The sequence below is a fragment of the Heteronotia binoei genome, chromosome 2 (assembly GCF_032191835.1).
Source record: "Heteronotia binoei isolate CCM8104 ecotype False Entrance Well chromosome 2, APGP_CSIRO_Hbin_v1, whole genome shotgun sequence".
Taxonomy (NCBI): domain Eukaryota; kingdom Metazoa; phylum Chordata; class Lepidosauria; order Squamata; family Gekkonidae; genus Heteronotia; species Heteronotia binoei.
This window is the reverse complement of record NC_083224.1, coordinates 10,380,959-10,397,237: the sequence shown is the minus strand read 5'-3', so window position 1 is coordinate 10,397,237 and position 16,279 is coordinate 10,380,959. Positions and strand designations below refer to the sequence as shown.

The following is a 16,279-nucleotide window of genomic DNA, read 5'->3' as shown; positions in this document are numbered from 1 at the left end:
TTCTATTTTCCATGTTCTCAAGGAAATGAGCAATAACTTGTTAGATTCTTAATGTAGATTCCTCAGGGTTCATTTCTAATCATGATTTTCTTCTTGCTACTAAATGTCCTTTTGTGTTATTTTTGGCATCTATAACCAGTTGGCTGAGCCTATTAATGCTCCCCAATTCAAGTCTTGTTGTATCATGTTCAAATGTTGGTCTACTTGGTATTTCTGACAGCATGTTGCCTTCCAGCAACACATTCTTTGCACTCTGTGTATGCACAGAGGAAAATCGTTCTCTGGCACAAGCCTTAAACCTGGAGCATTGTGCCATCATCTTAGTTTTGCCTTTTACTCCATAAAAGGTTTCTCCTTCAAGGGATATGCTTTCGTGCTTCAAGTCTTTCTTTTGACTTGCCCTTGCAACAACTAAGCATTTTTCTCTTGGTACTACAAATGCCCCATCTTTTCTCTTTTTATGAATTGTTTAATGTGTTTGTCAAGGTGAATTAACCATAATTTGATTTCTAGGATGTTGTAACTGTTTTGTTAAGTTTGCTCATCTTTTCTTTCAATATAGATGTGCAGGGAATCTGGACCTGCAAATCAAATCTAATGCATGCTCAGTAGTTCTAATTGTTGATAGTCCTGTTAAGAATTGTTTTATGTATGTGTAACCATTATGTTGCTTTTCAGAGTTCTGGTTTTGTTAAGTTTTTGTTGAAATCTGCTCACAGGTGAGATCGTTTCAGCTGAACTAGCCCAGAGAAAAACTGGATTTAGTGGGACCTGATCAGCTCACTTATGTCCAGGTTTTTAATTTCTCTGCTCTAGCTCACCTGTCATTTTGGGTATGATCCCTCTCATATAAAGCTAGCTAGCATTGTTCTATTGAGGCCTCAGTTTTTGTTTTTGAAGTTTTTATATTGTTTTGACAATTTATTATATTCCAAAGCTATAGCAAAGGTTTTCTTTTGTCTCTTCTTTATGGAACTATTTTCATCATATGGGGGACGCCCCAAACTATGGTCATTTTCCTGGATTGTGCACAATGTTTTATTTTAAGTTTTATGTTGCAACAAAGAATATTTTGGGTTGTGTTTTCTGTATTGTGTATGTTACCTTCCTTTCTTGACAAGGAAAAAGCCTCCTGAAATCCTGAATGTTTAATGTAATAAGGCAAACCTGCCCAATGCAGGCCCCTAACATGACATATGTAAGCTTGTGACGTAAAAGCTCACTGGTCACCATACTCTGGACAGGAGGACACTTCACTAATAGCTTTTTAAGATTCCTTTCTTCATGGTTGAATGTATGCATTTTTGATCTGCTGTCACTGCTCCCTACTCTGGTACAGAATCATCTCCATGTTGTCATGTGTGAATGTTTTTGGTTCCTTTTTGGTTCTTTCCTCAAAGCCCACTGTTGCTCTATGGACCATCAGTGATACAGGCAGAAAAGCACCATTGCCAATTACATGCTGGGTTACAGGAAGACTCCCTTTTAGCAACAATAAAGACAGATTTCGCTGGGTGCTAGGGGGGGTGGGAAGACTCTTTAGTTCACTCTCCACTAGGACTTTCACATACCCAATAGGTACCTGGAAGAAGATCCTCTTCAAACCCCAGTATAAGAAGCTTATCAAGGGGGGGAGAAGAAGAAAAGAAGACTCAAGATTAAGATATGGATTCACTTGTAACCATGAACTCTAATGTACCTGTGTGTTTTCCTAATCAATTATTGTCATGATTGTGTGTGATTTATAGATCAATTCTTGTTATTTATCTGGTTTAAATGGCAGTAATGATTTTATGAACTCAACTTTTATTTCAATGATTGTAACCCTGTGTTTTAATACTGTATGCCCTACAACGTTGCCAATGCCTGTTATCCCTGCATCGTAGTATTCAAAGGAAGGAACCTTTGGCCTATTGGAATATTTTCCAAATTAATTTTTGAGTAGTTTAGATAGTGGCTCCAACCTTTTTAGATAGACGGTACACCCCGATAGACACCTGAAGCTACGTGGACTCGCCGCCTGTCAACTACAGATGGACATTGTGTTATTGCAAGACCTCGCCACCAGATGGTGACGTAGGTCTTGAGGGGGGGAACTGTGAGGAAAAGCCCCCTACTTTTCATACATGTGAACATCATGATCACCAGCATGGTTGCCAGGGTGCCTGGAGATTTGACTCTCACACATCTGCTCTAAGAAGTGGACTTTGCTTACACTTTCTAAGGCTTATATGGCAGCTTTGCATTCTACATCTCTGAAGAGTGGTAGCCAGAACTACAGACATGCTCCAGCTGCTCCTTGTGTGCCCAGTCTTGGCCACTGCAGTGGAAGAAGCCACCATGTTTCCAGCCTGGCTCCATGGACCTAGAGCTAACAACAGCAGAATCCAGCTTGCTTTCCTGACCCAAGCTTACCCTGCCAGGCTGAACTCATTCCTTCTTAGTGGGAAAGTCACACGTACACACCCTGAGCCTGCAAGCAACCCATCTGTTTTAAGAATGGATTAATAGCTCAACTGTTGGTCCTAATTGCTCAGCAATGCCAGAACAATAAATCTTGCCCAGCAGAAGATGAGAAAGAGGAAGGACATCTCCTGTCTTCATCAAGTCTTTTGTCTAACCCGGGTGGTACCTAGGCCAGCATTTGATTACCTATTGTCACCCTCCTAGTTAATCCCATTTAAACTTAAGTATCCAGCCATTCCCATTCTTACTCCAGTCTAAGTACCCTGGGGCCAACCCAGGCAACATTGCAGCTTGGAAATTTCCAGGTTCACTGGACTAAGGTGAAGTTCATTGGCCAAAGCAGGCATCCAATTAGGTGTCAGTAAGGAATGTCCAGCCTTCTTGAACCTCCCATCTCTCCTCCCTTGGACCTCCCAGTCCCTAAGGGTCTGAGGAAGCCTATTTAACCTCTGACCCAACTCCACTCATGTGTGCTTTCTATTCAGCAACCCCTATTACCCGCTGTCTAGATCCATCCCCAATTCTGGCCACAGTGTTGGGTCCATTTCCCCTGTCCTCTTAAGTCGCCATTGGAAACCTTCCTGGAAGACTACGATGGTAAATATTACCCTGTCTGTTTATCCATATATGTTCCCCTATTGATCTATCTATATTTCTTAGACCTGTGTGAATGTGTGAGTGTTTTGTATTTTTACCTTGTATGAAAGAAATATTGTTTCAAATAAACCACAATTGATTTTATTAAATCAGAGTCTCTTATTGAGCATTGACTCTCTGAACGGTTGAGCCTGGTATACAATTGATAACAAAGATTCCTTTTTAGGGCCAGCTGTCTCTCAATCTAATTCCCCAATCTCATTTTGAGAGCAGTTTCCCTAACAGAGTCAACCTCAAGCCGGCGACCTGAAAACCCAGCTTCCGCCGGGGATCGAACTCAGGTCGTGAGCAGAGCTTAGGACTGCATTACTGCAGCTTTAACACTCTGCACCCCAGATACCCACAGATTAATACTCATTATACCCTATGGGAATTGGTCTCTATACGGAATAATGGAGTGCCCAGTTGTCATTTTCCCCCCCCACACACCCTGCTGCTTTCCGATGACTCTGAAGCAGGGGGAGGGCCTCCAAACCGAAGGATCCCCTGCCCCCACCTGAGGATTGGCAACCCCATTAAAAAGAGCAAATATGTACTTTATACAGGAGGGGGGTGAACATTGAAGGGTTAACTCCACCTGTTCCTTTCCTGTAGGCTTGCCAATTCCCAGGACCCAGCAGGGCATTCCCCAATTTTGCAGACTCCTTCCAGCCTCCTGTCAGCAGGCCGGTGGGAAGAAAGCCCCGCCCTAACAGCTACCATGTGCCTTTTCACCTGAAAGGTTAGAAGAAGCTTGGAAACTGCTTGCTTTTGGGAAGTTGTGGGTGCCTTTAAATCTGTAGGAGCCAGGCTGAATGGGGGCAGGACAAGCTGGCAGAACAACGGCGGCTGCACCCAGTGGGCTGTGAAGCCGTAAGAAAGAGAAACTAGGCCAGTCCCTCCGTTTGTTTTATATTCCTTTCAGAAGTCATATGCCCCGTAAAATAAGGGAGTAAATAGTAAACTAGAGCCTTTGGTTTCCTTGTGTTAGTCTGAAAAACTTGGTTGAATATACAGCAGATAGTTACATTCAACAACCCCGTGAGTAAATTGCCCCGGTAAGATTACAAAAGTGTGTGCTTGCAAACTGTTTGTTTTGGCTGCTGTGGGTGTGTGTGTGAGAGAGAGAGAGAGAGAGAGGGAGGGAGAGGGTAGGGGAGGGGGGGGAGAGAGAGAGGTTGAGCAGCTTCTGGAGGATGAGGAAATGAAGACTGTATTCAGGGGAACTGCACTGCTGTATTTCTATTTATTTATTTGTAAGGAATGTGAAAGTCTCCTGGATTCACCCCCACCCACCCGGGAGCAGGCCTTCGCGGTGGCTGCTCCTCATTGGTGAACCAACTACCAGCCGAGGTTCGAGCCCTGCGAGACTATAATCAGTTCCGCAGGGCCTGCAAAACCTAGCCTTTTTCAAATGGCCTACAAGATTGAATCCTGAAATGACACCTAGCCGATCTGATATACATCGGAATATGTTCGCATTGTAGCACCTTAATTGTAATGGTTTGAACTAATTATTTATTTAACGTATTTTAATGTATTTTACAAGTATAATGTACTAAATGTAATCATGGTACTTCCATATCTGTGAGCCGCCCTGAGCCTGCTCCGGCGGGAGGGGCGGGATATAAATAAAAATTATTATTATTATTATTAAAATCCCCAGCTATTTTCTGAGTAAGACTTGGGAACCCTACTTTCCTCTGCGTGGCCCAAGGCAAATTGAGGGTGCACAAGTCTGAAATGTAAATTCCTCACCTCCAGGCAGCGTTTCTCATTCGGCATTTCCTGGACTCTGACAATGTCGGGCAGGCGGCAGACTCCTCTTTGCTCTACTCCTGATGACCTCATCGGACCCTCGTAGTCATGCCCCACTTGCAGCCGCAGGTCTGACCCTGGTTTGTGCAGGGGCTCCAAAGGCTCCAAGGACCCATCTCGCACTTTTCTGGGAGGGGGAGGAGAGAAAGAAGGCAATCCCTTAAAGCAAGACCAGACCAGCCCTGGCACTCCCAAACAGATCCTGAGTGGCTGACTTGGCCAGATTTTGGCCCACCTTTGTACTGACAAATGTTCCTCGAACGTGGCTTGCTCAACAACTTGTGGTCATAATCAGGTGGGCCAATCTAACCACGCTCTCAGCAAGAGCAGGCTGGGTCACATGTGGCTCTGTGGCGGAGCCTCTGTTTGATGTACAGAAGGTCCCAAGTTCAATCCTCGGCATCTCCAGTTGAAAGGACCAGGGAGGAGGTGAGGTGAAAGACCTCTGCCTGAGACCCAGAAGAGCCAGGAGGAGGACCCATGGCTAGAGTGTAAGAGCCTCTGCTTGGCATGCAGAGGTCCCAAGTTCAATCCCCAGCATATCCCATTAAAAGGACCAGGTAGGAGGTGATGGGAAAGACATCAGCCTGAGATCTCGGAGAGCCAGGAGGGGGAACCGTGGCCAGTGGAAGGGCCTCTGCTTGGCATGCAGAAGGTCCCAAGTTCGATCCCCCAGCATCTCCAGGCAGTAGGTGATGGGAAAGACCTCAGCCTGAGGTCCTGGAGAACCAGGAGGGGGAGCCATGGCTCAGTGGAAGGGCCTCTACTTGACATGTAGAAAGGTCCCAAATTCAATCCCCAGCATATCCCATTAAAAGGACCAGGTAGAAGGTGATGGGAAAGACCTCAGCCTGAGATCCTGGAGAGCCAGGAGGGGGAGCCGTGGCTCAGTGGAAGGGCCTCTGCTTGGCATGCAGAAGGTCCCAAGTTCAATCCCCAGCATCTTCAGGCAGTAGGTGATGGGAAAGACCTCAGCCTGAGGCCCTGGAGAGCCAGGAGGAGGAGCCATGGCTCAGGGGAAGAGTCTTCTGCTTGGCATGCAGAAGGTCCCAGGTTCAGATCCCCACCAATCTCCGGTTAAAAGGACCAGGTAGGAGGTGATGGGAAAGACCTCAGCCTGAGACCCTGGAGAGCCAGGAGGAGGAGCCGTAGGCCTCAGGGGAAGAGCCTCTGCTTGGCATGCAGAATGTCCCAGGTTCAATCCCCGGCATCTCCAGTTAAAAGGACCAGGCGGGAGGAGATGGGAAAGACCTCAGCCTGAGACCCTGGAGAGCCAGGAAGAGGAGCCATGGCTCAGGGGAAGAGCCTCTGCTCAGCATGCAGAAGGTCCCAGGTTCAATCCCCAACATCTCTGGTTAGTAGGTGATGGGAAAGACCTCTGCCTGAGACCCAGGAGGGCTGCTGCCAGTTTTGAGCAGACAATATTGACCTTGACGGACCAAGGGTCTGATCAGTATAAGACAGCTTCACTAAAATAGCCCAAAAGCAAGCAGATTTGGGTCTTGAGAATTCTGCAGTGTTGGATGGTGTTCTACTCCCCTTGAAAAGCCATGTTTGGTGGCTTGGGAGTGCCACTTGACACTTGATTGTGAGCCAGTCTGAGACTCTGAGATTCAGAGTGGAGGGCGGGATATAATTCCAATATCTTTTTCTTCTTCTCCTACAAAGAAGCCTTGATTATGGTCCTGCCCTCCCAATCCAGCAAAGCCTGTCCAGTTCCTACCTGGAGCACAGGCACAAATCCCTCCTGTTCCTCCTGCCTTGTGGAAGGAGCAGGGCCCGGGGTCTAACAGTGGGGGTTGGGGCATGTCGGTCCTATTTCCCCAAGGAGCAGAAGTGGCTTACCTTGGCATTCCCTGGTGCTGGACTGGGCCAGGGTCTCCGGTGGGCACGCGCTGAAGCATTTCCCTTTGTGCAGAAGAAGTGCTCTTTGCATTTCATGCAGAAATCTTTGCTGAAGCAGCTCTCGCAGCTGGGGGACCTGCACTCTGCGGGGGGGGGGGGGGTGTAGAGGGGGGAGATGAGAAGCGACAGTCGGTGAGGCTTTGCGACAAGGAAGTCGGCTCCGAGAGAGAGCGCCTGGCTCAGTCCTCCTCTGCTCCCTTGTGGAGTGGATCAGCAGAAGCACCAGGCACTCTGAGAGTTGTGTGGAGGTATTGAGCAACAGCATCCCGCCTTTCATCTAAGTAACTAGTTCACAAAGATCAGCGCTTTTTTTCTGTAGCAGGAACTCCTTTGCATATCAGGCCACACAGCCCGATGTAGCAATCCTCCTGGACCTTACAGTAGACCCTGTAATAAGAGCCCTGGGAGCTCTTAGAGGATTGGCTACATCAGAGGGGTGTGGCCTAATATGCAAAGGAGCTCCTGCTACAAAAAAGCCACCACGACGATAGATCTGTTGCTAACTCTTTTATTATCGGCATGCTAATTTTGCTTGCCATGCACAGGGTCTTACTAACTGTTAATCCAACCTTAGCTATAGTCAGGGCTTTCTTTGTAGCAGGAACTCCTTTGCATATTAAGCCACTCCCCCCCATGCAGCCAATCTTCAAGAGCTTACAAGGTTGTTCCTACAGGGCTACTGTAAACTCCAGAAGGACTGGCTACACCAGGGGTGTGGCCTAATATGCAAAAGAGTTCCTGCTACAGAAAAGGCCCTGGCCATACTTATTCCTCAATTACTTATGCATTTTGACTCCAATTAGCTTTTCTTGGCAATTAAACCCACCCCCCTCTACCTATAGTCAGCCAGTTTGGTGTAGTGGTTAAGTGCACAGACTCTTATCTGGGAGAACTGGGTTTGCTTCCCCCACTCCTCCACTTGCAGCTGCTGATGTGACCTTGGGTCAGCTCCCGGTTCTCTCAAGGCTGTTCTGCTCAAGAGTAGTTGTGGGAGAGCTCTCTCAGCCCCACCTACCTCCCAGGGGTGTCTGTTGCGGGGAGGGGAAGGGAAAGGAGATTGCAAGCCACTCTGAGACTCCTTTGGTTAGTGAAGAAGAAGATGAAGATATTGGATTTATATCCCACCCTCCACTCTGAAGAGTCTCAGAGCGGCTCACAATCTCCTTTCTCTTCCTCCCCCACAACAGACACCCTGTGAGGTAGATGAAGCTATTGGAGTTATATCCCGCCCTCCACTCCCGAAGAGTCTCAGAGCGGCTCACAATCTCCTTTCCCTTCCTCCCCCACAACAGACACCCTGTGAGGTAGATGAAGATATTGGATTTATATCCCGCCCTCCACTCCGAAGAGTCTCAGAGCAGCTCACAATCTCCTTTGCCTTCCTCCCCCACAACAGGCACCCTGTTAGGTGGGTGGGGCTGAGAGGGCTCTCACAGCAGCTGCTCTCTCAAAGACAACCTCTGCCAGAGCTATGGTTGACCCAAGGCCATTCCAGCAGCTGCAAGTGGAGGAGTGGGGAATGAAATCCGGTTCTCCCAGATAAGAGAGCTATGGCTGACCCAAGGCCATTCCAGCAGCTGCAAGGGGAGGAGTGGGGAATCAAACCCGGTTCTCCCAGATTAGAGAGCTCCTGGCTGACCCAAGGCCATTCCAGCAGGTGCAAGTGGAGGAGTGGGGAATCAAACCCGGTTCTCCCAGATAAGAGAGCTATGGTTGACCCAAGGCCATTCCAGCAGCTGCAAGTGGAGGAGTGGGGAATGAAACCCAGTTCTCCCAGATAAGAGAGCTATGGCTGACCCAAGGCCATTCCAGCAGCTGCAAGGGGAGGAGTGTGGAATCAAACCCGGTTCTCCCAGATAAGAGAGCTCTGGCTGACCCAAGGCCATTCAGCAGGTGCAAGTGGAGGAGTGGGGGAATCAAACCCGGTTCTCCAGATAAGAGAGCTCTGGCTGACCAAGGCCATTCCAGCAGGTGCAAGTGAGGAGTGGGGAATCAAACCCGGTTCTCCCAGATAAGAGAGCTCTGGCTGACCCAAGGCCATTCCAGCAGGTGCAAGTGGAGGAATGGGGAATCAAACCCGGTTCTCCCAGATAAGAGAGCTCTGGCTGACCCAAGGCCATTCCAGCAGTGCAAGTGGAGGAGTGGGGAATCAAACCCGGTTCTCCCAGATAAGAGAGCTCTGGCTGACCCAAGGCCATTCCAGCAGCTGCAAGGGGAGGAGGGGGAATCAAACCCGGTTCTCCCAGATAAGAGAGCTCTGGCTGACCCAAGGCCATTCCAGCAGCTGCAAGGGGAGGAGTGGGGGAATCAAACCCGGTTCTCCCAGATAAAGAGAGCTCTGGCTGACCCAAGGCCATTCCAGCAGCTGCAAGTGGAGGAGTGGGGAATCAAACCCGGTTCTCCCCAGATAAGAGAGCTATGGCTGACCCAAGGCCATTCCAGCAGCTGCAAGTGGAGGAGTGGGGAATCAAACCCGGTTCTCCCAGATAAGAGAGCTCTGGCTGACCCAAGGCCATTCCAGCAGGTGCAAGGGGAGGAGTGGGGAATCAAACCCGGTTCTCCCAGATAAGAGAGCTCTGGCTGACCCAAGGCCATTCAAGCAGGTGCAAGGGGAGGAGTGGGGAATCAAACCCGGTTCTCCCAGATAAGATTCCGCACACTTAACCGCTACACCAGACTGGCTCTTCCCTCTATCAGTGGCTCTTAGCCACAAGGCACAGAGGAGACACTGTCTGGGCAGTCATGCTCTGTGTTTTTTGTGAAGGGTGAGGTATAAATCCAGTCTCTTCTCTTCTATATACCCAAGTTTGAATCCAGTGGCACCATTAAGATCCACAAGTTTAGATCTGGGTATAGCCTTCGTTTCTTCAGCGACAAAGGTTAGAATCCAATAGCACCTTTAAGAACAACTAAGTTTCATTCAAGCTGTGAGCTTTCGTGTGCATGGACACTTTGTCAAACAGGGTGGAATCCTACCCGTTTTAACAAAACCTGCATGCGTGTGAAGGCTCAGAGCCTGAATAAAACTTTGTTGGTCTTAAACAGGTGTGGCCAAACTTACAGTGTAAGAGCCACACAGAATAAACAGATGTTTGAGAGCCACAAGACATGAATGTCAAATGTTTAAGAGCAGGGAGGGAGGAAAATAAATGGGGGAGGGAAGAGTGGAAAGAAAGCAACTTTAAATTAATTCTTCAAGCCACTGGCTGGCTTGGATAAGTGATTTAAAGAGAGAAATGTCTTCTCCAAGCTGGCTGATGGTCAGTGGGGGCTTTGAGAGCCATACAATCTGTGTGAAAGAGCCACATGTGGTTCCCGAGCCACAGTTTGGCCACCCCTGGTCTGAAAGGCAGTATTGGCTTCTCTATGTTCTTCTCTTATGTTCTTATGCTCTCAACATGGCTTCTCTTATGTTCTTATGTCTGGGGCAAGAATGGGGAGGTCTTCTGGAGTTCTGGCCCTGCTGGTGGACCTCCTGATGGCCCCTGGGTTTGGGTCACTGTGTGACATAGAGCGTTGGACTGGAAGGGCCACTGCATGATTCAACATGGCTTCTCTTACATTCTTATATGGAGTGGAGGTCTATCAGTGGCTATTAGCCACAAGGCACAGATGGGACACTGTCTGAGCAGTGATGCTCTGTATTTTTTTGTGCTTCGGGGGGCAAGAGGGGGCCTTCTGGAGTTCTGGCCCCATTCATGGACCTCCTGATGGCCACTGTGTGATCCAGAGTATTGACTGGAGGGGCCATTGGCCTGATCCAACTTGGCTTCTCTCATGTTCTTATGTTGTGTTATACTCTTAGCCACATACCCGTAGGGTGCCAAGCTCTAGGCGGAGACTAAAGTTCTCCTGGGATTAAAGCCAACCTCCAGATGACCATGATCAATTCCCCTGAGGAAACAGCCACTTAGGAGGGATTTCCCAGCCCTGGAGTTGGCACCCCAATCTCACTGTGTCCTTCTGCCTTACAAGCGGGAGTCTGCCACAGCTGTCAGAGAAGTGGGCAGGCTAGACCAGATGCCGTTCGTGGTTGGACACCTACTTCCGCATCTGTTGAGCTCTTTGCCTCGCAGTCCAAAGTAACCCGGTGGGCAGGCGTGGACGCATGCGCCGTACTGGCGGATCCCGTCCCTCCAGATGAGCAGGAACAGCCTCTGTTGGCAGGCGGTGCAGCCGTTCTCCTCCGAACACATCACGCACCCCGTGCAGTTCTCAAACAAGGCGACGCTGACTGCAAGAGGAAAGAGAGGGCAGCCGTGAGACAGTCCAGCCGCTGGCAGGATCAAAGGAAAGGGGGCCTTTGCAAACTGTTCAGCGGCAGCCAGGTGCGCATCTCCAAAAAGGGAATCACGTAGGGCTTCCAAGACCCCGGTTCGGGTGGGGCTTCCCCCGCCCGGGAGGTTCCCAAGCCGGGCTGGTTGGGGGAACCTCCCCCATTGCTCAACCAAAAGCGATGTCATCGCACCGGCAACAGCGGCGCGGCGGCCGCTCTAGACGTTTACGGGGAAATTCAATGGTTTCCCCAGATGCTCTAGCCATTCGGGAAGGAAAACTTGATGGTACAACAGGTGCCATAGAGTTTTCCTGGAAATGCCTAGAGCGGCCGCGAGCGATGTCGCTGGCACAATGACATCACTTCGGGTGACATCGTTGAGTCGCACTCATGCATCCCCCGCTGGAGAAGGCAGGGGACTTGGCAACCCTAGAATCAGGAGTCCATAATCAGAAAGGTCCCCAGAAGAGCCCAGCAGGCAATCTGCCCACCACCTTTGAAAGAATTATTTTCCTTTTCATATGAATGACATGATAATACAGTTTCTATAGATTCAGCAAATTCAGGACAGGCAAGAGAAAATATTTCTTTACACAGTGAGTTATTAAAACCTGGAATTTGCTGCCGGAGGATGTCGTGGTGGCCACAAGTATAACCAGCTTAAAAAGACAGAAGAAGTCTATCAGTGGTTACTAGTTAAGGTATCTGAGGGAAACCTTCACGTTCAGAGGAAATTACCCTCCAAATCCAAGTGCCAGAAGGCAAGATCAGGGAAGGCGTTGGCCTCTCTGCCCTGTTGTTGGCGCTCCAGAGGAAGCGGTTGGCCACTGTGTGAGACAGGAGGCTGGACTAGATGGACCCTCACTGGTCTGACCCAGCAGGGCTCTTCTGGTGTTCTTATGAAGGCCTCGGCCTCTCTGCCCTGCTGTTGGCCCTCCAGAGGAACTGGTTGGCCACAGTGTGAGACATAGGCTTCCCAATCCCCAGGTCCCAGAGGGGGATCCCCTGGTTTTACAGGCTTCCCCCCTCCCCCAGCCAGCTGGCCGGCGGGGGAAGCCCCACCCCCACAGCCATCATGCACCACCATGAACAATTCTCATAGGGAATGATGGGGAATTGATCCGCGGGTATCAGGGGCTCTGGGGGGGGGCTGTTTTTTGAGATAGAGGCACCAAATTTTCAGTACAGCATCCAGTACCTCTCCCCAAAATACCTCCCAAGTTTCAAAAAGATTGGACCAGGGGGTCCAATTCTATGAGCCCCCCAAAAAGGTGCCCCTATCCTTCATTATTTCCTATGGAAGGAAGGCATTTAAAAAGTTGTGCAGTCCCTTTAAATGTGGTGGCCAGAACTCCCTTGAAGTTCAATTATGCTTGTCACACCCTTGCTCTTGGCTCCGCCCCAATGTCTCCTGGCTCCACCCCCAAAGTCTCCTGGCTCCACCCCCAAAGTCCCCAGATATTTCTTGAATTGGACTTGGCAACCCTAGTGAGACAGGAGGCTGGACTAGATGGACCCTCACTGGTCTGACCCAGCAGAGCTCTTCTGATGCTCTTATGAGGGCCTCAACCTCTATGCCCTGTGGCTGGCCCTCCAAAGATACCGGTTAGCCACTGTGTGAGACAGGAGGCTGGACTAGATGGACCCTCCCTGGTCTGATCCAGCAGGGCTCTTCTGATGTTCTTATGAAGGCCTCAGCATCTTTGCTCTGTTGTTGGCCCTCCAGAGGAACTGGCTGGCCACTGAGTAAGACAGGATGCTGGACTAGATGGACCCTCACTGGTCTGATCCAGCAGGGCTCTTCTGATGTTCTTTTCTAGAAGGATACCAATTACACAAGTTAATGATCCAGTTCCCGAAAAGTCTAACTATCACGTGTCTCACATTTTATCTACGCTATGCATAACTGCCGATCCTCATATTTCTTCAGGCAACTTACTATAATAGTTAAAACATCCACAGCTAAAACAAAAAAAAATCTGACCCCTCCCTCCTTTAAAATATGCCACGCCATTCAAGTTGTTAATACAGCTAACAGCATGTGGTCAGTTTTATTATATTAAACAATTTTCAAACATTTTAATACCCATCGAGGGCGTTTTATTGGGGCAGATGGCTGGGATATCCTCTTTCTGATATTTTGCAAACACGGATATAATAGAGGGACCATGAATATTTTGGTAGTAGAGATATATTTCATGCCATTTAAAATGCATAGTAAAGGGTCATAGAATCATAGAGTTGGAAGGGACCCCACAGGGTCATCTAGTGCACAATGCAGGAAATTCACAAATACCGCCCCCCCTAAATTCACAGGATCCTCATAGCTGTCAGATGGCTATCTAGCCTCTGTTTTTAAAAAACTCCAAGGAAGGGAGAGCCCACCACCTCCTGAAGAAGCCTGTTCCACTGAAGAACCGCTCTGTCAGGTTCTTCCTAATGTTGAACTGGAAACTCTTCTGATTTAATTTCAGCCTATTGGTTCTGGTCCTACCCTTTCTGGGGCCCACAGAAAACAATTCCACACCATCCTCTGTTACTAATTGCATACGAAACAATGAGAAAATCAGTGTGGGGAGAGACTTATTGGCCTCCCCCCCCCCCACCCCTCTATATGCTCCAGTGATCTGGCTGAAGAACAAAACCACCAAGGCGCCCTCAGGGTTTTAGAAATCTACTATTTTAATTTGTATTAAATCATTCAGTCCAAAGGGAAAATCTACCCTGACTGCTTCCTGGAAGGTCAGATGCTGAAGCTGAAGCTCCAATACTTTGGCCACCAAATGAGAAGGGAGCACTCCCTGGAGAAGACCCTGATGCTGGGAAAGACATCAACATGCCAACAAAAGTCCGTATACTCAAAGCAATCGTATTCCCAGTAGTAATGTATGGCTGTGAGAGCTGGACCATAAGGAAGGCCGAGCGCAGAAGAATAGATGCTTTTGAGCTGCGGTGGTGGAGAAGAATCTTGAGAGTCCCCTTGGACTGCAAGAAGATCCAATCAGTCCGAAGGGAAATCAACCCTGACTGTTCCCTGGAAGGTCAGATGCTGAAGCTCTGATACTTTGGCCACCAAATGAGAAGGGAGCACTCCACTGGAGAAGATCCTGATGCTGGGAAAGACAGAAGGCAAAATAAGAAGGGGATGGCAAAAGAGGAGATGGCTGGACAGTGTTACTGATGTAACTAACACAAATTTGAGCAGATTTCGGAGGATGGTGGAAAGACAGGAGGGCCTGGCGTGACTTTCTCCACCGGGTCGGAAAGAGTTGGACTTGACTGTGCGACTGAACGACAACAACAAATTTTAATTTCTATTATTTCACTGTTTTTATTCATAGACTGTTTCTATTTGTTGTACATCACCCAGAGCCCGGCTTGGGATGGGATGGGGCAATTCAGTAAACTGAATGAATGAATTGAACATAAGAGAAGCCATGTTGGATCAGGCCAATGGCCCATCCAGTCCCAACACTCTGTGTCACACAGTGGCCAAAAAAAATTATATATATATATATATATATATATACACACACACACACACACACATATATACACACGGTGGCTAATAGCCACTGATGGACCTCTGCTCCATATTTTTATCCAGTCCCCCTCTTGAAGCTGGCTATGCTTGTAGCTGCCACCACCTCCTGTGGCAGTAAATTCCACATGTTAATCACCCTTTGGGTGAAGAAGTACTTCCTTTTATCCGTTTTAACCCAACTGCTCCGAATATGAAATGATTGAATGAATGAATGAATGAATGAATGAATGAATGAATGAATGAATTACACCACAGAGGGACTGTGAAACTTGTGTTCCAATCCTGCCACAGCCATGAAATGTAGTGGGTTACCTTGAGCTAGGCAAACCTACCTTGCAGGGTTGTTGCGAGGATAAAACGGATTTGAGAAGACCCATGTATAGAATGGGAGGAAGAAGAAGAAGAAGATATTGGATTTATATCCCGCCCTCCACTCCGAAGAGTCTCAGAGCAGCTCACAATCTCCTTTCCCTTCCTCCCCCATAACAGACACCCTGTGAGGTGGGTGGGGCTGGAGAGGGGCTCTCCCAGCAGCTGCCCTTTCAAGGACAACCTCTGCCAGAGCTATGGCTGACCCAAGGCCATGCTAGCAGGTGCAAGTGGAGGAGTGGGGAATCAAACCCGGTTCTCCCAGATAAGAGTCCGCACACTTAACCATTACACCAAAACTGGCTCTCCTGGGGATAACAGTGGGATAGAAATCATGAGTTCCATATGCTTAACACTGCTTCCCATCTTCCTGCGTATTACTATCATCTGTGAATCTCCCTTTGCAGATAACATTTGCATGGGTCACCCTACCCATGGGCCAGCACTCAGAGGCTGGCTGAGCTCCTAATGCTAAGCATGCTTACTCGAGATAAGTCTGCATTAAGTTCCTTCTCAACCTCCAGGAGCTGCATGATATGAGTGACAGACAGGGGGCAGTGCTGGGGTTTTTGCCACCCCAGGTAGCTGCCCCACCTGCAGCCCCGTCCCCTACCTTTCAAAAGAGGGGGAGGAGATGGAGATGCTTCTGCTGCTTCTCCCCCAAGCAGAAAACAGCCGATCTGCCTCCCCCCTACAATGTAAAGACCCCCGCGGATCAGCTGATCGGTGGGGGGTCTTTAAATGGTGGGGAGGGGGCGGCACGGTGCAGAGCTGGGGAAAGAACAGACACAGGGGCCTTATCCTCGCTCTCGGGCTGCTTTCCTGCAGAGGAGGCAGCCCGGGAGCGAAGCCGAGCCGCCTCTTTCCTCCACCCGAGGCAGAGTTTGGAAATGACTGGTGCTTGCACAGGGGACTACCTTTACCTTTTTCATGGGGAGAGCAGGGTTTGGGGAGGGATCCCCCCAAATGATATGATAGAGGTTTACAAGATTATGCATGGGACAGGAAAGGTAGAGAAAGAAGAACTTTTCTCCCCTTTCTCACAATATGAGAACTCGTGGGCATTCCATGAAAATTGCTGAGCACTCGGGTTAGAACGGAGAAAAGGAAGTCCTTCTTCTCCCAAAGGGTGATTCACACGTGGAATTCACTGCCCCAGGAGGTGGGCGGCGGCCACAAGCATAGCCAGCTTCAAGAGGGGATTGGATAAAAATATGGAGCAGAGGGTCCATCAGTGGCTGTTAGCCACAGTGTATTGTTGGAAC

At 48.9% G+C, this 16,279-nt stretch overlaps 1 protein-coding gene across 1 annotated transcript in view; it reads right to left on the bottom strand.

Moving 5' to 3' along the window:
- Window positions 1-4,953: 4,953 nt before the first annotated feature.
- RSPO4 (R-spondin 4) overlaps window positions 4,954-16,279 on the bottom strand; it is a 130,209-nt gene continuing 118,883 nt past the window's right edge. Inside the window, exons 3-5 of the mRNA XM_060233462.1 lie at window positions 10,871-11,059; window positions 6,766-6,908; window positions 4,954-5,047 (exon numbers count right to left, since the gene is read on the bottom strand). Of these exons, the coding sequence (XP_060089445.1) occupies window positions 4,967-5,047; window positions 6,766-6,908; window positions 10,871-11,059 (413 nt within the window). The 3' untranslated portion in view covers window positions 4,954-4,966. The remainder of the gene's footprint in view (window positions 5,048-6,765; window positions 6,909-10,870; window positions 11,060-16,279) is intronic.